The sequence below is a fragment of the Colletotrichum karsti genome, assembly GCF_011947395.1.
Source record: "Colletotrichum karsti strain CkLH20 chromosome Unknown Scaffold1, whole genome shotgun sequence".
Lineage (NCBI taxonomy): Eukaryota > Fungi > Ascomycota > Sordariomycetes > Glomerellales > Glomerellaceae > Colletotrichum > Colletotrichum karsti.
The window spans coordinates 388,714-413,794 of NW_024065901.1; the positions used below are offsets into that span (position 1 = coordinate 388,714).

Sequence of the window (25,081 nt, forward strand, 5' to 3'; positions counted from 1 at the left end):
GTTGACAGTGCAGCCAACTACTGCAGTGTGCGAGTGACTGATCAAGGCACACGGGCTCCAGACGGCGGGGAGATAGATGCCAGCGAATGTGAGGAGGAGGAGGAGGAGGAGGGGCACATGTGCATTTTCCCTCCCGGTCCACCTCAGGTGCTCAGGTCAGTGTTGAGAAGGGCCTTGATGAACATTGAAAAGTGGAAAGTAAGCCTCGCCTGTCGTCTGGTGTTGAGTGGCACTTGGCGCTGCTGCAAGTCGAGACGCACAGAACAGGCACGCCAGCTGAAGTTTCTCGTGTGCTGTGAGTGTCTGTGTTTTGGTCGACTCGAGGTGAAGTGCGGCCTTGCTGCATGAGACTTCAGACGCGTGGGCGGGACCCTGCAGGCAGAGGGCAGATTGGACCAATGAACGATGCTGGCAGAGGTCCGAAGAGGCATCCCCCTGGGTTGTGTCCGGGGTCGCCCCTGGCCTGTTTGGATGCCAGACCGTTGGGTTCGAGGATGTTAGTTGTGAGTGATGTCAGGGCTGCCGGCGACATTGTTGATTGATTTCTGATAGTGAAGGACAAACGAACAACAAGGAAGGAAGTCGGTTCCCGAACACCTGCGACACCCGCGACACCTGCGAAATAAGACATTTTTCGAGCCTCGGGATTCTTCATATGAGACGTCTGCATGTCTGAACCCCGGTGATAAAATTTGTTTTTCTCCAAATGCGGTACCTGCAGCTGCGACATGGCCTCTTTTTACTTTCCAACCAGGGAAGCCACCACCAGCAAGGTCGGCGCCGGTCTGGTCTTTCCTTAGCAGAAGCGGGAACGCCCCCACTTGATCTTGACGCGCCTGTCACGTGAAATACACCACGCTTTCCCTCTTTTGGAAGTCGTGTAAACACAACACGCCACGCGCGCCATCGCGAAAACACTGTCGACTTGTGAAGCAGCAGCTTCCATAATCCACACTCTTTCTCTCCGTTCCAAAACTGGCCACTCAGCTTCTTCCCTCGCCTTCCAATGGCTCCATTTTGACTGCATTCTCCCCTCCCCGGTTTGGTCTTTTGCTGCCCATCTACACAAGCCTATCCCCTCTGATCCCATCTTTCCCACCCAAATTGCCAAAGTCCAGAGGCCCCGAGCCCGCACCACCCACTTTCTGGCGCGCAACTTCACTTGTACTTGCGCATCCGCACCCGCTCCCGCACCCAACCACCCACCCACTACACACTACACACACAACCCGACGCACACACTCATACTCATACGCGCATCCTTCCCTCCTCCTCCTCCTACTCCTCCTCTTTGCGCCTGCCTCCATCATACACGTCTCTTGCTCCTCTTTTGGGTCAGTCTGCGTTTTGCGTGTTGCCTTGTCCTTGCATCTACAGCCTTCCAAGTTTCTGGCCCCCTCCAAACCGCAAGAGGGAACCTTGCCACCCAACTTACAGGCTTACCAACATCACAACACACCCGACACGACAGAAAGGGTCCCTTCTTCCTCCTCTCTTGCAATGACTTGATCGAAGTCGCCTGCCGATCACCAAGTCGCGACACACAAGGGGAATGAAGATGCGAAGCAAGACGCATGCCTAAACGTTCCTAGACCTTAGCGCCATGCAGTAGATGCACTTGCGCTCCCGTCCCGTCCCTTCTTTCTGTCCTCGTCCCTCCTCCTACTCCTACTACTGCCTACTGCCTGGGCCTTCCCTCCTTTTTTCCCTTCCCCTTCAGCTTCTTTCTGCAACACCGCGTCCTACTAGCATCACACCAAGAAAGAGGGCGCTCTTTCCGCCTATCCAGGCCTCATCGCCTTGTCCACGTGTAACCAGTCCCAGCCTGGGACTCCATCGCTCTCGTCCTATCAACACCAACCTGGGGACAGAGCCCCAAAACATCCACGATACCTTACACAACCGATACGCACTCGCGCGCCTCAGGAAGCTGCGCCCTCAGTAGTCAGCATCCCTCCGGATCTCGTCATCGTATAGGCCAACACCAACAACACCCCGCGCCATACCTTCGACACGACATATCTCCATCCCGCCGACGAATCCTACCTTGACCTACCACCTACTCGGCAGCTAGCGAAGAAAACAGTATACCGAGACGACGAACACCAGCGAAAGATTGCTTTGTCCCCAAAGATTGATTCATAGCTTGCTTGCTGGGACTGCAACCTACCCAGCCCTTTTGTATTGGAACAACAGCGAACCGAAGAAAGAAAGCCGAGCGAACCACCATCACAAAGAACGCCATCCAACCATCATGTCGTTCTCAAACAGCAGCGGAGGAACACTCACTGTTCCCAGCCCGACACACGTCCACCATGTCGATGTGCTCGCTTCCTCTGTGAGGGGCCTGAGAAGGTCTCTTTCAAGATCACCCTCAAAGTTCAGCCTGGCGCGCACAAATTCTTTGGAGAGCACCGACAGCTCTCACAGCGGATCCCACACTCCCATCCAGCAGCAATCGCCATGCCGACGATACACACCAACACCAACACCACCTAGCAGCAGTGGTAGCAACAGCGGCATCACTGGCCTCCAGGACCAGCAACCCCTCAGCTTTACCCCGGCAGGCCTCCCTCCTTCTATGTTGACATCTACAACACCCTTGAGCTCTCCTCCGAACCTCGGTACGCCATTCCGCCCCAGCGTCCGTCTATCTCTCCGATCCGCAAAGTCCTCCAAGGTGACTGGCAGTCCTTCGAGACCAATCACTCGCCTTCGCACTTCGCCTAAATCACCCCTCAAGCGCGCGCTCAACTCTGCCTCGGATTCCGGAAATTCAACTCCCTCTTGTCCATCATCCGCTTCAAGTTCGGAGAGCCCTGGTCAGGAAAACAGCAACAACCAGGTCAGCCCGCTCTCACGATCGAATCTGCACAAGTCATCGCGCCACAGTTTCCATCTCGACGGAACCGGCCACGCTCAACAGACGAGCATTTTCAGGTCGATCGAAGGTCAGGGCGAGTCGCAGGCAGTACCAGGCTCCGGCGCCCTGAAGCGCAGCGACGCCATCATGAATCTCGACCAGGCTTCGCTCGGCAGCCCTGTGGCTAAGCGGCGCAGCTTGCACGGAATCTCAAGTTTTGGCCAGAACACATCTGATTTCAACATCTTCGACAGCAACGCAAACAACAACAGCAGCACCAGTAGCAGCAACACCGGCACACCGGGCAAGACCGACATCCACGACGAAGCCGGCCGCGAGTACGAGCTTTTTGGATCGGGCGGCGCGTCCCACCGAGAGCCCCTCCCTTCACCAACCCCGCCTCCCCAGGCCCCTCGGAGAACCGGTTCGCTAAGGAAGTCGACCCTTCAGCAGAGGCAGCATGACAGGACCTCATGGGGACGTCGATCTGGTGCGAACCATCTGGCTCAGATGAGCGGCGATTTTTCGACACCCAACCCCAAAAATCGTCCGCGTCTGTCGATGGATCAGTTTCTCCCGCCCCAGGCTCCTCGCGACAGCCCCTTCACGTCGGCCCCGCCTCTGCCTAACCCCTCTGCTCATCCTATTGAGCGCCAATCTCATCAGCCTCACCCGCTGTCCAAGACCCTGGTGACTTCGACTTCTGGCAACAGCTTGGAGGAGCAGAACAACAGCATGCCTCCTCCCAACGTTTTTGAGAGGCCTCGAGCCCCCATCAACTTCGCCAAGTCGATGCCTTATGGCTCATCCCGACCGTCGTTCATGCAGGAGGACAATGAGAACGTCACCCCTTTCAAGGCAGCTAAGCCTTGGGCCGGAGCCTTCATGTCCACGGGTCTCGTCTCCAAGGTCAACCGCAACCCTGAGGAGCTGGACAACAAGCTTACCATGCCCGACACCCCGTGCAAAAAGCCCACCAGCGGCTTCGCTACCTTCCCGCCGCCCCCTGGCAGCGTGATGAAGAAGAGCAACCGCTACTCCTTCGGTGGCGTCCCGTCAACCCCCTTCAACGCCCCCGGAGCGCCATCCCGCAGCTCTTTCGGCAACCCGGGCAAGGGCCTCGGTATCTTCCAGCGCATGGGATCGCGCCATGCTCGACGCGGCAGCGTATTGAGCTCGGAAGAGGATAAGAAATTCTCCCTTGACACAAACTTCAACGTCGATCTGGGAGCTGGAACTGATGCCCCTCCGACACCCACCAAGCAGGGTCTTACCCCTAGCTTGAGCAACCTGAGTGAACAGAGCATTGAGAGCCCCAGTGCTAAGAGATCGCTTCCGATGTCCGCCCTTGGGCCGATGATCTCAAGAGAATCTACCGGTGAGTGTACTTCACAGGAACAGTCGAAAGGCCAGAGCGTCAGCGGTCCGTTACAAAGCTCCCCGCTGAGCCGTACTGCTGGCATTGGCTCTCCGAACTGCAGACTGTCTCCTACTTCGCGTCTTTCATTGCCGTCGTTTGGACGTTCGAGATCCGATCGGGGCTTCAATGCACCCTCACCTTTGCGGACTCGATTCTGTCCCTCGACGTTCGAGCCCCAGAAAGAATCGTTGGCTAAGATTACCTCTCACGATACAGCTAGCCCAGTTGAACAGCGCTCACCCCGAACCCCGTCGACTCACATGGTCATCCCCGACGCCAGCTGCCTTTCTATTTCTAACCCAGCTGAGTCGAGGAATGTGGCTGCCCCGTCGACCCCCTCTGGTCGGGATTCTTTCCAGAGCACCACAAGTCAGCTCATGACCCCTGTCAACGTACGTGGCGGTGCTGATGTCGACGACTCACTCTACTCCCGCTTTGATAAGGTCGAGATGGTTGGTAAGGGCGAGTTCTCCTCCGTCTACCGCGTGGTCAAGTCTGGCTACTCTCGCGCCTCATTCCTCTCCGTCTTTAGTGGAACCCCGACGAAGAACCCTCGCGAGAGCCCCGAGCCTGATAGAATCTACGCCGTGAAGAAGGCTCGCCGTCCGTTCACGGGACCCAAGGACCGCCTGGCGAAGCTTAGAGAAGTTCACGCTCTCCAGGCCTTGACACACGCAGACCATGTGGTGCACTATGTCGACAGCTGGGAGGCCAACCAGTACCTGTACATCCAGACGGAGTACTGCGACGAGGGTACCTTGGACAAGTTCCTGAGCAATGTTGGCCGCAAGGGCCGATTGGATGATTTCCGTATCTGGAAGGTCATCCACGACATTGGCTTGGTGAGTGAAGTTGAGACCGATCACACTAGTGACATGACTAACATTTCAGCAGGGTCTGCAAAGCATTCACGAAGCTGGTTTCATTCACCTTGACTTGAAGCCGGCAAACATCCTCATCACCTTCGAGGGCATCCTCAAGATTGGTGACTTTGGCTTGGCCACCGAATGGCCTGCCGCCAAGGGCGTTGATGCGGAGGGAGACAGAGAGTACATCGGTCCTGAAATTCTCCGTGGCGACTTCAACAAGCCCGCCGACATCTTCTCCCTCGGTCTCATCACCATTGAGATGGCTGCGAACGTGGTCCTTCCCGACAACGGCCCAACCTGGGTCGCACTCCGTTCCGGTGATCTCTCCGAAGTCCCTAGCCTGACCTTCAGCGCCACCACTACGACTAGTGCTCAGCGGGATGCAGCTGGAGTGCCGACCATGCAGTCTCTTGATGACCCTCTCCTGGGCCAAACAAGCGCCCCGGATATCAGCCTGCACTCTGGATTCGCTCCTACCAGGGTCAATGTCGTTATGGACGATCAGAGCAGCCCCTTCATCACACGTAAGCGCACTGAGTTGAGGTCTCCTCCTGATTTCATGAGCGACCCCTTCCACCCGAGTTCCCTCGACCAGATTGTGCGGTGGATGATCAGGCCCGAGCCCAGCGAGCGACCTACTATTCAGCAACTGCTGTCGACTCCTGCGATGACCTGGGTCGCCGAACGTCGCAGATCAGCTGCGACAGTCTTCGAAGGCGTATGGGGACCTAGCGAGTCAACCGCACTTCCTACGTTGATCGACGAAGCCCTCATCGACGAGGCCGTTGTCGACGAAGATACCGAAATGATGGACGTCTGAGCACGTCTACTTATATACCATGCCGCACCGACGGCGACATTTGCTCGCACCTCTTGACAACAGCAGAGCGTGCAGAGATTGGCGGAATGTCTGGATTGCACGATTCTGGCTGGATTGCCGTTGGAGTGGATACGGCGAAACCGAGTTGGAATCATGAACGATGGCGTTGGAAGTTGAGAAGGTCTCTCACCATCTTTGACGGCCATTGCGGAGTACCTTGATGCAGCGGCATTCGACTTACGACATCACGATGCTACGGTTCAGCCTTACTATCAGTTCAGTAAGGCCTACTGCGGATATTGCGTTTTGCGTCTTTCCCGATTGCTAGCGCAGCGACATATCACGATACGAACCATACGGTCTCGATCAACAATCCTTTTAACAGCGTTCTCGACATACCCTATCGATCGATATTGCTTTCAAAGCATGACCAACGAATTGTGTTTTGAAAAAGAGCAATGACTGTCTACGGCTTGGGAGCATCGCTCATCACACTGTTGAGCATTTCTTCTGTTCAGCTCCAGCCGATGAAAGACTTTCGTGTATAGACTAGATCTGGATTCTTTCGAGAAGTGCCTGAGGCGGCACCGGCTCCTCAACAAACTTGGCGTCGAGGACGAAAACAAAAACGGAAACCAGGAAAAGGTTTTTTTCTTCCTTAGAGGCTTGAGAGACTAGGAATGTCTCTGGGCGAAAAGGCATTATGCGGCGATGACGGTCACAGGTTTTGTCATGAATACCCGGGGTCTTCGAGATCACACTGCATTGTACGCACTACACCAAAATCATGTATATATGGGGTAATCCTGTCAGAGTATCGGCTGGCGATCGGCGAGCGGAGGAAACGGGCAAAAGGGCCTTGCTTGTTTGGGCTGCCCTGGGTTATGGGTGTCGGTTTTTTTTCTCTCTTTTTTCTTCTTCGCTTCTCTCTACTTGTTTTTTTTTTCTCTCTGTGAGAATACTGCATGGTGAAACCGTATCAAGCGGCTCACCCAAAGATCAGATAGATCATCTCCTGGCCAGACTGCGCCTATTCCCTTTGTCTTCACCTGAGGGGTTACGATCTCTTGGGCTCATGAATTCATGACGAAATGGCATGATAGTTATGAACTTTACATTACAAACTTTTGCGTTCCCCTGACGAGTGACTTGTTTGTATGCTTTCCCTCTCTCATTCTCGTGCCGATATTGACGATGCGCTTGGTCTGTCTCTGTCGGTCTAAAAGAGCTCGAGCAGTTTACACGACTCTGTGCTCACAATTCTCATCAAGTAATACTAGCTAGCACTAACTCCGTGCCGGAGCTCAATGAAACAAGCAGATACAAATAGTAGCAGAACTGGTATTGGCGGGCTCGAACTCGTGCAGATGTTAGTCAATATCAGCATCTGAGAACTGTCTCGAGCAAAGCTCTCCGTGTTGGGAAAAGCTGGTCACGAATGCGAATGCGAATTCAGGAATACGATGGGTGGCATGATGGGTAATTCGTCGTCATTCGTAGGAGTCCTCCCTAATCGGAGAAGCTCGTATCAGATGTTGTTCCACCTCCCTCCCTTGTAACGCAACGCAACGCCGAAAGTCCTGTACCCTTCTCCCACCCGGATGCCGGCGTCGTTGTGGAATGGAAGCCATCTCCAAAACATGCTCAGGTAGACTGAGGTTATGACGCCTTGGGTTGGTATGAGGCCAAAGGCGCCATCATTTCTCGGTGCCTTTTTCCGATTCTCTATTTCCCTCACTCTTTTCACACCCTGGAAGTGTTGGCGGAGGCCGTCGACGTGGTCTTGGTCTTCCTCCGCGAGGGCTGGTAGACGTCGTTGAAGTTCATGGCGACGCCGAGGAAGCGCATGTCGACGTCGGGCTGGTAGGCGAGGTCGCCGAGGAGGATCTGGAGGCGGGAGCGGAAGGTGGCGCCGAGCTGGCGCAGGCGGTCCTGGAGGACGGGGAACTCGGAGGCGACGGCGGGGTTATCGTCGTCGGCGGCGTCGCCGGGGCCCGGGGTGGAGGCCTTCTTCTGGTGGCCGCGCGGGGCGCGGGTGGAGATGCGCATGACGTCGGCCTCCTGACGTCTAGTAAAGTCGGAGACGCTCCAGCTGTAGAGGCCGTCGACCGAGTCTCGGTAGCTGAGCATCGCGCGCAGGAGGTCGCCCAGCTGGGCGAGGTAGGAGGTGCGGTCGTCCTCGCCGGTGGCGGTCTCGGCGTGGCGGACGCTGCGGCGGGCGCCGAGGAGGCCCTTGTGGGTGATGTCGTTGAGGTAGCGGGTGTGCGCCTTGATGAGGTCGTCGAGGGTGCAGCCCTCGCGGTGGATGCGCTTCTGGAGCTCGTTCCAGGAGGACTCGATGACTTCGAAGAGGATGTAGTACTGGAGCTGGCCGATGAAGTGTATCATCTCTGCGAGGATGCCACGGGTGGACTTCCAGGTCTGAACCACGACAGGATCCGAGTTTTGCAGCACCCCGCGGGAGCCTGTCATACACTTGCGCCAGGTGGAGGCAAGGGCGAACTCGACGCGCTTGATGCGCCAGAGAAAGTTGAAGACTTTGAGGTACTGGCGGTTGCCCCAGTCGGTTACGACCACGTCTACCGGGGCGTCAACCTTGTACTCGAGCGTGAAGCAGTCCCAGCCGATATCGCCATGAGACAGCTGAAGCATGCGAGCGTCGAGCCGGCGGAGGACTTCGGGCGAGTCGTATTGCGCATTCGACCCGCGAATAGCGTGTTCGAGCTGGGCTGTGAGTGTGTGCCGGTACTGCGCGCCTGCTGGGCGGTCGAGGTTCGCGGCCAGAGATTCCATGAGTAAGGCAATGAAATCTCCTTGCCCAAGAAGAATGTAGTTTTTGAGAGCCTGTAGATGGTCGAAGAGGTGAAACTTATTGGCCATCAAGTCGATGAGACGCTTCATCGTGGTCTTGTAGGCCTCATCAATCCATGCCTCGAGCGTAGCAGTGTCGCCGTAGCGTAGCTCCTTTGAAGCCGCCTTGGAGTAGTCCTCGACCCATTGCGAGTCGCCGCAACTATGCCTGATAAAGTTCAGGGACTTGCCGATGAGAAACACTTTTTGAGCAAAGTCTTGGGTGATGATGCTCGGTATCATGTCCTTGTCGATCTCGTACTTGTCTTCCCAAACGCTGCTGCCGCCGGTCTTGGGCTCGTCCGTCTGTTGTTGTTCCTTGACAAAGAACTCGCAGTACGGGTCGAGAAGCTCCCCGTCATATATCCACCGGCGCAAGATGTCATAAAACGGGCGCGTCACATGGACTAACAGACGCTCGGCGAAAGCTGCAACCATGGGGTCGCCATGTGATGAGGAGAAGCTGTGGATGAGGGAGATGAGCTGCCCGCCTCGCTTGCTCTCCGATTCTTCAGCGATGAGGCTCATGAGCCTCAGGCCCATGGTGGCCTCGCGGGTCCATACCACACATCGTTTCAGGGTAACTCCTGCCTTGCCTATGCCACCTCTAGGCGCGGATGTGTCCAATGAAGATAACGCCCTACGAATCTGGCCCTCAAGGGTCGCAACTAGGCTCAAGTACGACCGCAGCTCACCGCCTATGGCTGCGCGGAGACTTTGCCGGAGCAGCCCTTGCGCTGGCGACTTGACAAAGGTGTCCAATCGTCGGTATAATAGGGAAGGCTCAGCCAATGTGTGTAGCAAAGAGATGATGGGTGATGGTAACGTCGGGGGTAATATGACAGTGTCTGGTTTTGAGAGCGGCAACGTGGTTGATGACAGTCCCTGGAGCGTGAAAGGCAGATCCCTTAGCAGGACTGTTTCTGAGGGTTCGATCTCGGTGTAGTTGTCGGCTAGGAGCGTCGACTTTAACGCGACCTGCCTCTTGTTCGCCTCGGCCTCCTCCGCTTCCTTTTCCTCTAGTTTCTTTTCGTCGACTGATTTCTTCGGAGCGTGCTTCGGGGGGAACTTCTTTAGTCCTTCGGGCGCAAAAGCGTCGTTGAATTGTTCTTCGTCTCTTGAAAGCGGTGTGGCCGTTTTTGAGGGCTGCTCTTCTTCTTGTTTCCTGGAGGCACCGCGCGACGCTTGCGAAGGAGGCTTCGGCGGGGGAAGCGGTAGTGGCTCGTCGGGATCTGGGGAGTCGGCGAGTTGATAGAGTAGGTACAGAATAGCCCATTTCTGCCCGAGGACTGGCAGAGACAGAAGACGCGTGTAGAGATTCGAAAAGCGCAGGGCTTGGCTGGGGTTGCTCTGAATGAGCTTGCGCTTGATCAGATCGGAGGCATGGTTGACGTCTGAGGAAATGGCGGGGGACGCGGGGCTGCGAGATGGTGTCTGTCAGCCAGAGCGAAACAAGTATGTGAGATAGGAGTCCTTGTATGGAGCGATTCTTACCCGTCGAGAATGCTTTTTACCAGGTCGAAGCAATTGTCGTGTCTTTCCTGGGCGGCGGCTTCGTCTTCGTGGGGGTCGTTGGGTACCAGGTGGGTGATTAGGCTGTCGACGGCGCCGGCTATACGATGCTCGCGGTTGGCTGACATGATGGCATTGCCAGAGCTGACAACCTCAACAACCGACGAGAGTCGCGAGGCTCAAGGCGGAGGGCGGAATGACGAGGATGCGGAAGTATAGGTGAAAGAGGGGCCCTCGTCTTCGTCGTCGTCGTGGATCGCATGTATTCTGGTGTTGTATTTCCAGCAATGAGCTGCGCAGCGACGCGCTGAACGCGACTTCACAGTGTTGCCAGTCCTGGTTGCAAGCAGCTCCAGGGGTTGGGATGCGAGTGGTCAAGGCGCCGCTAAAAGTATGCAATACCCTTGCTACCACCAAAAAACTACACCTATCGCGGTACTGGATACCTTGAGGACTAGGCTCGGTCCTCCCCTGCGTTTGTCGTCAGACAGTCGGGTTGCCCAAAATTTCCTACGACAAAGCAGCACAGCACAGCGTACCTCAATCGCATCTTCCTCCACTGGACGAGTCGGACCCGACCAACCTCATTCCCACCTTTGCCATCGCGCCAACACCCCCAGCATGGTCCGTTCATCAAGATAATACCGGATTCGCGATCGCATTTTCTCGGCCTTTCGATTCATGCTACTCATGATCACATTTTCCCCCTCGCGCCGAGTCCTGCCCGCCGCCGTTGCTGCCGCACGCGACTGTCGCTCTACTCCACTAATACGCCCGACTCCGACACCGACGACGTGATCTGCCCGTCTGGCATCCGCATCCCGTCGCAATGCCCGACATCGACCCCGCGGCCTTGAGCAGCCGCCCATCCGTCAACCTCTCAACCCCGACATTATCCACAAAGTCCATCACCGTACAGCCTCCTGGCTCCCTCAAAACCAAAGCTAGCCAAATCATCCCGGCTCGCATTGACCTTGAGCCGCTTTATGCCGCCTTGAAGCAGGCCATTGGCTTAGAAGCATGGGTCGTATATAAGGAGTCAACAACAGAGTTCCTCATCGGTACGCACCCTCAGAGACTGGCGCATCAAAATCAGAAACACTGACAGTTGCTCGCAGGTCGTTTGAATCAAACCGAATACTCAGAACGAATCGATCCCATCCTCGCGTCCCCCAATGGCGAAAAGGAGCACCTACATAACCAGCTTATTGCTGCTATATATGGCAATGTTACAAGAGAGATGCCCGATCAGGGGCTGGCCCCTTGGGTCAGCGCCAACGACAAGCCCACTGCACCCGTTGGCAGTAAGCCTGTGTCTGGCGATGCTGCTGAGCGCCGACTCAAGGGCGATGTTATGCAACTTCCCAGCAAAGACCGTCGGCGCATCAAGGACCTAGCGTCCAACGATGTCAGTCTTACTCTATCTCCGCCTTCAACAATGCCTTCGCTAACACGCGAGTTGCAGTTCGATCCCAACGAGAATTTAGCGAATGTCTTCTTGGACAACCATAGACGGCAGCCCAAGACAGCCGAAGTGCAAGTGCCACCTAGCGCTGGGGGCCTTAATGGTATTAACAAGATGAGTATGTGCATATACGTCTCGTTTGAACTGCCGACGCTAACTGAAATGTCAGATTTCGATCTCGAAATCCGCAAGCGCTTCGCCCAACCCCTGGCTGTCGAGTCAGGCGAATTCCCCGACGCCCCCTTGATCGAAGGCAGGATGCTACCGTTCTGCTATGAGGCCGGACTTACGAGCGGACACGTCTCAGACGCGGCGCACTTCATGTCGGTCGCCACGGAAACATTTATAAAGGAATCACTGGCTGCTATATTCTCAAAAACGCGGAGCAATGGGCCCGGAGAGGGCGGCACAGCCGGCTTCGGTGCTGGTACGAACTGGATTCAGACGCACAAGTACCGCCGCCAGCTATCGAAAGAAGAAGACTCGGCTTTGCGAGGCGAGATGACCCGCGACAAAAGCGGTCTGTTGCCAATCGAGGCGAAAGCTGCCAGTGAACGGGGGCCCCTGGGCATGGCTGACGTCCGAATTGCCTTGGAGATGGCGGACAGCGGTCTAGCTCAATTCCCCATCATCAACACGGCAATCTCGTATGGCTATCGGGAAGGGGAGCTTGAAAACTGGCACGATTACACATGGCTTCCGGGCACGGAGGGGTTGGCCAATGGCAAAATCGAAGGCAACACCGACATCCGCCCTGCCCCTCCGCAGCAACTACCGAACGGACATGTTGACGCCATGGAGATTGACTCAGAGCCTTGGTGGGAAGGCGCCGATTCTCAAGATATGGGTGCCTTGGATTCAGTTCTTGATTCCTGTCTGGCCGTCGGATCTTAGTACGGACCGGGGCCAAAGGTGACTCCATGGACCACTCAGCGGGAGAAACTCTACACAAAGCGTTTCATGCGGGCCATGCAGCCGGTAAAAAAAGACTGGGCGCCCATATGGGGTTGGGACAAACTGCAGCCTGGAGAAAAACCTCGACGTGCCATTGGGTTCAAACGCAAGAGGAGTGATGCCTTCGAAGTCAAACCGCATCAGTACAGGCATCTGGCAAAACGTCGTTAATACCGGCCTCATTTTGCATTTTTTTAACTGCCTAAGCCGGCTGTCTCTCTTGTCATTTTTCATTCATCATTCTGGATACGGGGAGGCGGAGTTGCAGTCTTGACATTGACACACCGGGAGGCGTTCACGGATATTTAGCGAAGGAAGGGTTCTGTACAGTAAGGACGATACCCGGTTTGCTCAGGCATGTGAGCCTCTCAAGTATAGGAAGGCGGCGAACAGGGTTGGAACAGTGAGCGAGACTTAGAAGACGACTTATGTAACACGTAAAGTTATTCTCTCGGATGTGAGTAGCCCTGCTGTGCGTTGAACTGATATAAACTTTGAAGCAATGTATACCGTCCTGACCGGCGCCTCAACACGTGTCAGATCTGATAAGTACGAGTCGTTGGCGCGGAAGGCCTCCGTCTAACTAAAGCTTGGCCACCGGCTCATCTCCCACCTCCTTCTTTGCCTGTTCTCTAAGGACCTTTCGCAGGATCTTCCCGGACTGTATTCGGTGTTAGTACTCATACGCTGATGAGAAATCCAGATGGAAAGAAGCAAAACTTACTGGGTTCTTGGGGATCACGTCCGTGAATGCCACTCCGCCCCTGAGGCGCTTGTGTTTTGAGACCCTCTCCTCCAGCCACTTCGCGATTTCCTCACCAGTTGCGTTGGTGCCCGGCGTCCGGACGATGTACGCCCGAGGGAACTCCTCGCCGTTGATGGTGACGCCGATGACGGCGACATCAGCGACGTCCGGGCGCTCGAGGAGCAGAGCTTCAAGCTCGGCGGGGGCAACCTGGTTCCCCTTGACCTTGATGAGCTCCTTCTTACGGTCGACGATGTAGAAGAGCCCGCCGGTCTCCAGCTTGTCGACGTACGCGATGTCTCCGGTGCGAAGCCAGCGGTTGCCCTCCGATTCCGTGACAATCGTCTCCGCGGTCGCCTTGGGGTTGCGCCAGTACCCGCGCATCACCGTCGGTCCCGTAACCAAGAGCTCGCCGGGCACCTTGGGTTCGGTGATCTCCTTGCCGCTCTCGTCCACCAGCTTCGCCATGTAGTTGGGCATCAGCTCGCCGACCGACGAACTGCGCTCGAGACGCGAGGGGTCCCACGTCATGGCTGTACAGGTGACCTCTGTCATGCCCCAGCCCTGGCGGACGATGAGGTCGGGCTTCTTCAGCAGCTGCTCCGCCTGTCTCGCCACGTCCGGGGCCAAGGGCGCGGCGCCGGAGCCGACGGATTCAAGACTGCTCAGGTCGAACTTGGCGGTGATGGGGTGCTTGGTCAGGGCGACCAAGATGGGCGGCACGCTGACGAGCTGGTTGACGCGGTATTTTTGGATGTACGTGAGCATCTTGACGAAGTCGAACCCGGACATGATGTACACGGGGATGCCCAGCTTGGCGAAATTGGCGACGAAGTACGTCTGCGCGTAGGCGTGGTACAGCGGCAGGAAGCAGAGACCGACGGAGCGCGCGATGAAGGCTTCGTGGTCTTCCTGCAACGCGGACACACTGACGACGCCAGTCCCGTTGGCGACGTAGCTGTAGTGCGTAATCTCGACGCCCTTGGGCACGCCCGTCGTGCCGGAGCTGTAGTTCAGACAGCACGTCGTCGTCCGCGCGTCCGACGGCTCAACCCAGTCGAACTTCTCGGCCTGCGCCCTCGGGGCGATCAACTCCGTCCAGTGGCGGGCGCCGCCGCGCGCGGGCTTCTCGGGCTGAGGGGACCCCGGGACCGTGGTGTCGAAGACGAAGACGTTGCTCGCGGGCATCTGGACCTCCTTGGCGGCGTCGAGGGCCACGTCGAGGCTGCCCTCGGCGGCAACCATGTAGGTGGCGCCGCTATCCCGGAGCTGGTAGGCGAGCTCTCGGGAGACGAAGCCCGGGTTGGCGCCGGTGAAGATGCCGCCGGCCATGAGGACGCCGATGAAGAGGACGGGGAAGAAGAGGTTGTTGCCGGAAAAGAGGAGGACGCGGTCGCCGGGCTTGAGGCCGGCCTTTTGCAGGCCGATGGCGATCTGCTTGGCCACGAGACGGTAGTCGGAGAAAGTCAGGTAATGGGTATCGGGGCGATCGGCATCATAGAAGGCCTTGCGATCGGTGATGGGCTCGAAGGAGGAGCCGAAGATCCATTTTTGAAGGGAGCAGTTCGGAATGGGCTCCGTCCATCGCGACTTGATCGGCATCTTGTTCTAGAGTTGATTCCCGAAACAGTGTTGTGAAATTTGACCGATCAGACTTGTAGTGAGATCAAGTCGAGTTTTGAAGAGGACGTTGTCGGTTGAAGGTGAATCACCTCTTGCTCGCTACTTGACGCGAGTGTTGAAGCTCTCCCCGGACTTAAGACTGAAGATGTCGTGCTCGGAGCGTAGTAACGGATCGTTTTCGAGGGAACCCTGCCACGGTAAGGTTTAACACTTCTACTGCTGCCCCAGTCTGAAGAGAGCCGAGGGACCCGTGTTTCTCGAGTAATCTCTATTGTTTACTAAACTCGAGTCAGTGAGCCGTTATCTTTGGATGATTGAGAACAATACCAACTTACCTGGAAGCTGAATAGCTGGCTTATCGTACCTTGTAAAGAGCAAAAACGTGCACAGCATTAATACATCACAACCGAAGTCATTAAGAGACTGCGACAATGCGAATCCGAGGTGGGCTGGCTAGTTCATATAGCAACCGACAAGACCTTGGCAAGGCAGCTCCAGAAGAACGACGACCCCAGATCCCCACGCCATAGCGACCAATAGCCATGCAATTCCCGCGAGAACATGGAGCAGACGCAAGCTCGCAGCGGCGGTTTCGACGCATGTAAACCTGGGGGGAAGGCCTTTCGTGACGCTAGATCTCCGCACTGGACCCCTGTCGATGCGGGGGTGAGTTATGGGGGTGAGCTTCGCGTATGGACGACGGCGAGAAGAGCTGAGGAAGAGCCGAGGCACGGCTAACGGAAAAGAAGAGGTGTGCGTGTGTGAGGGGGAATCGGAGACGACGGTCAACTCTGAAGGCGTGGATGTCCTGAAATGGTTTACAAGTCGTTCGGCTGCCCAACCTTCTGTAGCCGCCACCACCTTCGGTCGAAAGATGGGTGTCCATTGGGGCTCGTTCGTGGGGTGCGAGATAGACCGAAGAGCGAGCAGCGAAGGGTTCATCAACACAACTTCCAGAGCCGCTCTTTTCCTTTTTTTCGGGGGTTGTCTCAGGCTTGGGAAACGAAACTTGAGGTCCACGAGGTGAACGTGCGCAGATCCAGGTCCCAGAGCTTCATCTGATGTCATCTGGCGGAATTGAGTGTTGTTCGAATCCTTCTTTATCGCCAAGCCGCGCCTGCTGTTTATTCCGTGAACACCACTCTTAACTTGGTATTACAAAATCGGTTGGACTTTGGCGTCAGCCAATTAACGGTTTCTTGTGATTTCGCTTGAGTGTCGCTGACAGGCTTAGGCTGTGACACCTCAGCCGTTGATTGAAAACTCATGTCTCATCATTGAGCCTCCATCGTCCGAGGTAAAATTCGGTTGTTCGCAACCTGGCACAGATGTCTGAAGTGCAAGATGGCGATAGCGTGGCATCTTCTGTCAAGCTAATTTGTATGCGCCGAAAGCTCGCATTCACTGGTGAAGTTGCATGTCAATCTATTCGTCGATGGGCAAAGCAACTGATAGGAAATTTGTACGTAACCACGAACAGCAATGTCGTTCAGGTAGAAAGTTGGCTAGTTTGACTAACAGCTAGAATCAAGACCTGAGATATCAGCTATCATGCATCGGCAAAGCTTATAGGTCTAAAGTGCAACTCATCAAATGCAAATGTATTCGAATTGATTGAATAGAAGTAGTAACCAGCTTGCCTTTTGCCGGAACTCACAAAATTGGAACCACTCGAAGATGGACGGGCGATGATGAACGATGACAGACGTATCGAGTGGGAACAAGACGGAGTTGTGGGGTGGGTTTGCGCCGCAGCTTCTGCACAAATTTTATGCAAACTCAATGACACCTCGACGGCTGCATAAAACGGGTTTCCGTACATTAGCCGACCCAACCAATCATCGTCAATCATTATCCAAGCAGCTCACGACTTTTGAACCTCCCGGAATCCGAAGCGAAACAGCCATCACCACCACGCCCTCCGCCATCGCCAATTGAGCTGCCACCATCCCTCGCCATGGCCTCCAGATTCACCCCCCTTCTCTTCAGATCAGCCCTCCGCTCGACGTGTCGAGCGGCGCGGCCCCAGATCCGCTCCCTCTCCGTCACAGCCGTCCGCCCCAGCGACACATTGCAAGTGGTAAGTCACTCGCCTTTCGCCCTCGTCCTTGGGACCTCGCGGCACCCCGCCCTCCGGCCGGCCTCGACGTCACCTTCCGCAAGGTGTCGACATGTGTGAGAAGAAAGCCGAGGGTGTGCAGTCGACAGAGGGCACATTGTCCCCAAGATGTCCCCAAGAGGATCTATTAATGCTGACCGTTCTCGCTCCCTGCAACAGCACCGCGACAGCCCCAAGAACAACGCCGAGATCCCTTTCAAGTTCAACAAGGAGAATGAGGCCATCATCGCCGAGATCCTCAAGCGCTACCCGCCGCAGTACAAGAAGGCCGCCGTCATGCCCATCCTTGACCTCGGCCAGCGCCAGCACGGCTTCACCAGCATCAGCGTCATGAACGAGGTCGCCCGCATGCTCGAGATGCCCCCTCAGCGCGTCTTCGAAGTCGCTTCCTTCTACACCATGTACAACCGCACCCCCGTCGGAAAGTACTTCATCCAGGCCTGCACAACCGTGAGTTCGCCCGCCTCTTCCCCGTCTTACGAGAAATCAATTGGTGGAAAAGAAGGATGGATATCTGATGGGTCGAACACACACGACACAAGCGGTGGACGATATCGCTATCGGGTGGCATGATCGAAGAGGGAATTACAATGAAGACAAACGTACAGTCCCGGCTGACCAAGAATTCCCCAACAGACCCCCTGCCAGCTCGGCGGTGTCGGCTCCGACGTAATCGTCAAGGCCATCATCGACCACTTGGGCATTAAGCAGGGCGAGACCACCAAGGACGGCCTCTTCACCCTCCTCGAGGTCGAGTGCCTCGGCGCCTGCGTCAACGCACCCATGATCCAGATCAACGACGACTACTACGAGGATCTCACCCCCGAGACCACCGTCCAGCTCCTCGACGCCCTCAAGGCCACCGCTACCGCTACCGGCGGCGTCTCCGCCTCCAAGGTCCCCAAGCCCGGACCTCTCAGCGGTCGCGATACCTGCGAGAACAGCAAGGGCCTGACAAACCTCACCTCCCAGCCGTGGGGCCCCGAGACGACGAGAAGCGACTTGTAAGAACAGAAACGAAGAAATCTAGTGCGTAAGGTGAGAGGAGAGGAGGGGAGGGGATGACGCTCCGGGAGGCAGAGAGATGACAGCGCGTGCGCGGATGTTGGAAGATACCGACGAAGAGGCGGGCGAATGGAATAGGAGCCAGGGGTTCTGGCTTGTATATAAATCACACATGTGCTGTATTCGGAATGCATGGGAAGACGGTTTTAGAGATCCACGGTCCTCTTTTCCCCTGCTCGAAGCCGCAAGTACTTGTGTGCATTGCTCTTTTGTTTTGACATGAAAAAATAATTTGGTCAATTGCTGTCTGGACTGTCGCTCAAAAACCTTGTTCTGTTCTTCAAAGTTGGGGAATATGGAAGTGAATTAAGAAAAAGAAATGCGTCGGTCGGTTGAGAATGTGTCTCACTCTGGGAGTCTCAAAATCCATCCGTCGCGCAGTCTCTTGTTCTCCGAGCTCAGCCCTCCCCAAACAACAACACCGGTCTCCTCGACATCTCCCATCGGCGACGTCGCGAACCAGCCTCGAGGTGCCGGCTCGCCATCATCGTTGTCGTCGTCGTAGGGCTCCGTCGTAAGTCGCGTCCACTTACCCTCGCCCGTCTGCCAGCCCATGGTTGACCACATGGCATCCCGGACGCTGGCGGCAGTCATGCCGTGGGGCGGGACTTGGAATGCCCACACATCGTCCCACATGGCGCCGGCGCCGGAGTGACCGTCCGGGCTCGGCTCCCGCTCGCCCATGATGAGCAGCAGATACTCACGTCCACCGCCAACGGTCACGGCCTCAAGGCCGGCCACACTGCGGTTGCCGGGCCATGTTTGGCCGGGGACCTGGTGGATTTCTTCCTCGCTCGTCTTGGCACCCTGGACGATGCTCTGCCATCCACCGCGGCCGTGAACGGCGATTTCACTCTTAGAAACGCCATCGTCGAAGGTGTCCATCTCGAGATGAATGAAGTCCAGTTGGCCTCCAAGCTCACTCTTGCCGTCGAAACCACCAAAGCGGAACAACCGGCTCTTGCTCACGCAGATGGCTGCGCCGCCGCGGGCCGGACCAGGAGCGGAGGGAAGCTGACTCCACACACGGCTTCGGACGTCGAAAGCCCAAAGATCATTGGTGCGTTCGCCGCCCGCTAGGCAACCGCCGTGGACGAAGAAAGTACCGTATCCCTCATCCTCTTCGTCAACGGCGTTGGCGGCGAGGTGGCCGACGATGGGAGCTTGGGGAATGCCAACTTCGGAACTGTCGCCAATGGCCCAAGTCTTCCAGGTTTGGGCACGGCGTGGGCGCTTCGGAGCGAAGTCGCGAGGGCGGTCGGTAGCCGCGGCGGAGTGGTAGGATCGCGGCGAGGGCATGGGTAAGTTGGTCACGCCAGGCGCGGGAGGGACAGGGTCGAGGTAAGTCCAGGTGTTGGTACGGGTGTCGAAGACCCAGACGCGACCGGCCTCTTCGAGAGGAATCATTTCGGGACCGCCGCGACCGCCGAAGACGAAGATGCGACTGCCAATGACAGCGCTGGCGTGACCAACGCGCGCGGGAGGAACCTCACCGAGTGCGGCCTTCTCGGGAGTGGCGGGGCCCTTGCCCTTATCCTGGACCACCTCTGCGCTCTCCTCATCGCCCGAGATGTCTTCATCGGCAGGACCGGCTCCCGGTGAGGCGAGGGACACCTCGTCAAGGAGCTGCTCCTTTTGCTCGGCCTTCTCCTCGACGGTCGGTTCCTCCACCTTCACTTCGACCTTCTTCGCGACTGGCTCGGGGTCGGAGGGTGGGGTGTACTGCTTCGGAGGGACAGACTTGATCTTGTAGTAGTCGGCACCGGCGCTGTTGTACGGCAGCCTAATGATGTGGACATCGTTGTCGACGGGTTCGCGCGGGCTGACCTCGCCGCCAAAGACGTAGGCGCTGCCATTGACGACGTTAAGGGTATGAGACGAGCGAGCCAGAGGAGGGACGTCGATCTTCTCCCAGGTGCCCTTCATGGGCTTGGGTCCGGAGCCGCTGGAGAGCGATGGCCTCTTCACGTTGACATTGGGCATGTTGGGCATATTCTGCGGTAGGGATTGGAGGATTTCGGTCGTCCGACGCTTGAGAGCTCCAAAGGACTCCATGATTGCGGTCGTGGAAAGGTAGCTTCTTTAGATTGTGTATCGAGACCGGAAGGTGGAGAGAAGAATGAGGTTGAGTGGGCAGATTGCGTGAATATGAGGTCAAGTCAATGTGCTGACTGTTGCTGCTGATGGCCGATGGCTGATGGATGGCCTTGACGATATGACGTAGCTAAGCGCTTCTCACCTCAGCTTTTGGGGTTGTTTGTGGATTGTAAGCGAGCCGGGGGGAGCCAGGGCCGGAAGCGGAAGGATTGTAAAGGAACAGCAGAATGGAAGATGTTGCACCTGAGGGGATTGATGAAAGAAGAGAAACAAAGTTGGCTGCTGCAAATTGCTCCTACTGCCTTTTCCCGTTTCCTCGTATCACCAGCCGCCTTTGTGTACTTCGTAAAGTACCTGATGGGACTATGATGATGGCTCAGCTTGCGGAGGGAGCGGGGGCGCAGGCTGCTAGAGCTCCTTCTCGTCCTATCATCGCATCTGATGGCATGGTCGGCAGTGCTGTTGGCGGGGTTCCCGCCGGCTCTGTTCGCTCCTCCTTGGTTCCTCCCGGTGCCCCGTCGTGTGCTGGACCCCTAGAATCAGGGCACGGATTCCATGGACCTCCTCCTAACAACGCAGTCAGCTCACCCAGCCGCATGCGAATCCATGGCTTCATCAACTGGGGGACATATTGATAAGACGAACCGCAAGGCCGGCATGATGGAGCTAAAACACGAAATCGCCAATAGCTCACCAGCCGCGCTCGATGCCGGACGACCGCTATTAAACCACCAAATCAGCCACACACCAGCCCAAACCGTTAAACATTAGGTCTAGCGATCAAAAACACTGGCAGCGCTCAGCGCGACTCAGCAGCCCGTTGTCACCGGGCAATGATCCCACAAACGCCCCTCAATCGCTATGTATTGGAGACGGATGACTCCAATCAGATCCCGGTTGTGAGAGACAAGCTCGACAGGACAACTTGGATCCAGCCACGACACGAGAACACCCTTGCACCGAATCCCACTCCGTATCACGGACACGGCCAGCGTCCGGCGCTACCCATCTTGCAGGCTTACTCCGCCTTGGCATCTCCGTCCTCCTGTTCATCTCCGGAGGACATCCCGTGCTCGGGACCATCATGACTTCCGACACGGCATCTATCGCGAAACCGGGGCTGCTGTACGGATACGGAGGCAGAAGTGCTGTGGATGGGGCTTGGGCATGGTCGCGTTTCTGCATCCCGGAAGAGTCTCGTACGTCAATTTCAATGACGTATGGCATGAATTCGTCACGGATCAGCGTGAGGCTCAACAGCGCCAGCTCCCGTCCGCTGACAGTTTAATGTCGCGAACGAGGTCGAAGTATTCCAGCGGCTTCAACCCTGTGAACCACGTGTGGACAGGCACCAAAGCTGTCTGTTTGCCTACAGGCACTACATCGTTCAACTACCTACACCTATCAAATCCACCACCTTCCCGCTCACCAACACATGAAAGAAAACCATGCCCGAAGACATAGTCTCACGAAAAGGTGCTGTATCAACCCCGACAACGCATCCATTGCAGTGAACGGGCCGATCACTTTTCTTGGCTGCGTTATGACTTGCGCGGCTGAGGGGGCTAAATCGGGTGGTGATGGTGACACAGCTTCTCGCCGGCGGAAGGATTTCTACACATTTCTTTTTCTCCTTCGGCTAGAAGTGTGCTGCTCAGCTTTCATTGCTCTGCACCTCAGCTTCTCCAGGCCTCGCGGCGTCGACGTCATGATTCTATCTTCTCAACGTCGTACTGGCTCAGGACGCCGATCCTCAATGCCAGCTTCAACGGCTGTTGCAAGCTCCCAGAACTGTTGCAGAACATCTGACTACCACAAATAGCCATGGGTGTCTCAGCCCATTCCACCTCTCACACCTCTGTTGGTCTTCATCTGCACCGCCGCCCGAATAGCTGGCCCATGTCGTTGCCCCCCCTGGCGGCACTTTGCACATATGCGAACCCTGTCGATGAGCTGAAGCACTGTTGTCGAGCTTCGGCAAGAGAGACCGGAATAGCCAGTGGAGGCTGAGAAAGCTGTGTGCGCAGATAGCTCGCCGGCTTGCTGATGGTTCATCAAGAGCAGACATGTTCAGTTGCCGCACAGGCTGCCAGGATGGCGGCGGCTGCCTCAGTGGTGCCGCGGACGGACATGAGGGCATGTTGGTCGCCAACACTGAGAGCCTCTGTCAGCTTTCGACGCATTAGGTATCTCATCCCCGACCAGACTCATCCTGTGACCTCCTCAAACTCCGCCTCGGCTAAGTTGTTCGCGTTTCTGTCTCAAGTGGTTGGTGGACATGCGGCACGTTTGCTACTGCCTCAACCAAGTAGGGAGGCTCAGCTACTTGAAAATCAATCTTACAGCGGAGTTGCTCTTAGCCGGTATCTCCATCAAATTTCTGAAACTTGCCCTCATCCTGGCTATTAACACAGCAATACGCCTTCAGGATGTTATTATCTAGCTCCCATCTTTTGGCCCTCTGAGCTACGACCCCTGTCTTCATCTGGATGTATGCCGCTAAGTGCTCCAACGTAAAGGATAGCCCGGCGATCATTGGACCTCCAGGTACTACTATGACAATCCAAAGTAGAGGGTAATTAAGAGTTCGTTCGGTTGACATCACCTTCTGGTTCTGGCACAGCTGTTGGTCTATCGTTTTCTTCTTGTTGCCTTCGCTATGTTGATACCAGACAACAGTGGCGCAGGTCCCATGACGAGCTCTGGTATATTCTACTGGAATTTGGAAAGTCCATCTGCAAATAAAGAGTCAGTATCGGTTTGCCATTAGATGTTAGCTAGCCTGTGTTGTTGCGTCCCTCCGGTGGTGGTCTCCTGTGCTCTCAGGGCCATGTTCATATCATACGCATGCTTGGCGCAGTCAATGCCTTCACATTGCACTGGGTAACGGCGACTTGGACTTCATCTAGGTCGGCTACATTATTGAAACCAGCAGCATCTTTGTTTCGCTATTATTGAAGGCCACTCCATTATGGGAATATGGTCACCGGTCGCTGGAGGTCGCTTTCGTTCAGATGAAGACTGCGGTGAGGTACCCCTTCGTTTCCTATGCAATGATCAAGCTCCACAAACCATAGCTGAGACTAAGTGTTGTTTGGTTTTATCCGCCATGGAGGCAAGGCAATCTAGCATGAGGATAGGAGACGCTGGCTGTAAAATCTTTGGGTGTATGCAGTCGCTTGTATGCCCTCGAACGCGCACTTTCCCTTTCGAGTTCGGTCCATTCCCGATGCTTCTTCCCTGGGCTCCTTCCTTTAGATACAGGTTTGCGCTCCTTCCTTTCACCAACGAGCAGGGCAAGGTGGCCCAGATGGTTAGGTCGTTCAATACGATCCTGATCCGGACACGCTTACTCTGATCGTTGGAGCTCAAAGGTTCGATTGTGCCTTTTGCCATTCGACTCCTTTTTTTCCTCCTCCCTGTTGTCTCTGGAGGTGAATACTGCACTCAACCAATCCGTTCAATGTCCCGCAGTATCCCGATCTGACGAGTCGAAAATAAGATGCTACCTGGACAGAATACGACGAATAAACAGCTACCAGACTCGAAATTATCGCCTAGGGGACGGCGAGAGCGGATCATGGAAATATTTTGAGGAAGTGTTGGTGAGTTGAGTCTCGAGAGGACGGTGTGATTATTATCAGCAGGCGTTCTCAACTGCAAGCCCGGTCAGTATTTTGCGAGAAATCATTCTTGCGAGAAACATCATTAGAATTGGACGTAGAAGATATCCATATTGTAAAAAGAAAAGACAAAACCGCATAGGCAAGATGAGAATCAGAACACAGCTGTTGTCATATATGAAGCCAGTCCTGTCGATATGAGAATGCCGTTGTTTAAGGCAGACAGCCCTGCAAAAGTGAAAGTTGACGATGAAAAGGTTGCCTCAAAGAACTGCCTCTCCAGTGACAAGGCTGATTGTTGCGATGAGAGGAATCATGCGTCGTGAAACTCGGTCGACTTGGCATCGATGGAACACTTACACTTATACGTACAGGTTGCACGGTATGAAGGCTGGACAGCCTTCACATTTGAATACGCAATCGTTTCTATGTACTGCCTGAAGTTTACTGCCTAGAGCTGTAGAAGTTGTTAGCAGTACCCAAGGACCTCTCACAGAAAATGAAGTCTGGAATAGTAGTATCTCATGGGAGACTTTCATCTAAAGAAGGACTATGAGACAAACTTTTTTAGGACTCGCGTTTCCAGGTCGGCATATGAGTTGCCACACATAGTGATGCTTCCAAAGTGGGATTCGAGGATGCTCAAAAACGGTTCGTGAATCATTCGCGCCGTAAATGTGATATCCGTTTACAGGTTTACCGGCAGCCACCCATGAAGTTGGCTCGAGGCCCTTGGCATCGATGATCCAAGACTTCGCAAGAAGCTGCAGCATCTATGAATAGCTCACTCTCTACCCTGATCATGTGCATATTCCGGTTCTGGCACAGTCCCCCCGAGAACGCAGCAACAACCATCGGTGAGATGAACACCCTCGTCACCCTACCCGGGCACCCAGAACACGAAGACCTCAAAACAGCCAGTTCACCCCGGTATCAATCAACATTATAAGCGTTTCGGTCCCGAGAAGGTGGTCTACCGGGGGAAGGGGACCAGGGTCAACAACACCAAGATGGGCCAAGATGAACCAAAGTTGATATATGCATGCACCTCGCAAA

General features: G+C 55.6%; 6 protein-coding genes across 6 annotated transcripts; 3 read left to right on the plus strand and 3 right to left on the minus strand.

Annotated features, from left to right (window-relative positions):
• Positions 1–2,254: 2,254 nt before the first annotated feature.
• CkaCkLH20_00080 (uncharacterized protein) lies at positions 2,255–5,972 on the plus strand (the record flags this gene model as incomplete). Its single annotated transcript, XM_038882800.1, has 2 exons — positions 2,255–5,125; positions 5,178–5,972. The coding sequence occupies 2 exons, from the start codon at positions 2,255–2,257 to the stop codon at positions 5,970–5,972; spliced, it is 3,666 nt and encodes a 1,221-aa protein (XP_038751505.1).
• Positions 5,973–7,715: 1,743 nt separating this feature from the next.
• On the minus strand, positions 7,716–10,462 carry CkaCkLH20_00081 (spindle pole body component; the record flags this gene model as incomplete). The annotated part of the gene is made up of 2 exons (XM_038882801.1): positions 7,716–10,242; positions 10,317–10,462. 2 exons carry the CDS (start codon positions 10,460–10,462, stop codon positions 7,716–7,718), a joined length of 2,673 nt encoding a protein of 890 aa, XP_038751506.1.
• A 701-nt stretch (positions 10,463–11,163) lies between these two features.
• On the plus strand, positions 11,164–12,693 carry CkaCkLH20_00082 (transcriptional co-activator; the record flags this gene model as incomplete). The annotated part of the gene is made up of 4 exons (XM_038882802.1): positions 11,164–11,395; positions 11,453–11,742; positions 11,800–11,917; positions 11,969–12,693. 4 exons carry the CDS (start codon positions 11,164–11,166, stop codon positions 12,691–12,693), a joined length of 1,365 nt encoding a protein of 454 aa, XP_038751507.1.
• A 643-nt stretch (positions 12,694–13,336) lies between these two features.
• Positions 13,337–15,100, minus strand: CkaCkLH20_00083 (4-coumarate- ligase; the record flags this gene model as incomplete). The annotated part of the gene is made up of 2 exons (XM_038882803.1): positions 13,337–13,414; positions 13,478–15,100. 2 exons carry the CDS (start codon positions 15,098–15,100, stop codon positions 13,337–13,339), a joined length of 1,701 nt encoding a protein of 566 aa, XP_038751508.1.
• A 1,978-nt stretch (positions 15,101–17,078) lies between these two features.
• CkaCkLH20_00084 (uncharacterized protein) lies at positions 17,079–18,248 on the plus strand (the record flags this gene model as incomplete). Its single annotated transcript, XM_038882804.1, has 3 exons — positions 17,079–17,201; positions 17,400–17,690; positions 17,877–18,248. 3 exons carry the CDS (start codon positions 17,079–17,081, stop codon positions 18,246–18,248), a joined length of 786 nt encoding a protein of 261 aa, XP_038751509.1.
• Positions 18,249–18,650: 402 nt separating this feature from the next.
• CkaCkLH20_00085 (kelch domain-containing protein) lies at positions 18,651–20,360 on the minus strand (the record flags this gene model as incomplete). Its single annotated transcript, XM_038882805.1, has 1 exon — positions 18,651–20,360. The coding sequence occupies one exon, from the start codon at positions 20,358–20,360 to the stop codon at positions 18,651–18,653; it is 1,710 nt and encodes a 569-aa protein (XP_038751510.1).
• Positions 20,361–25,081: the final 4,721 nt, after the last annotated feature.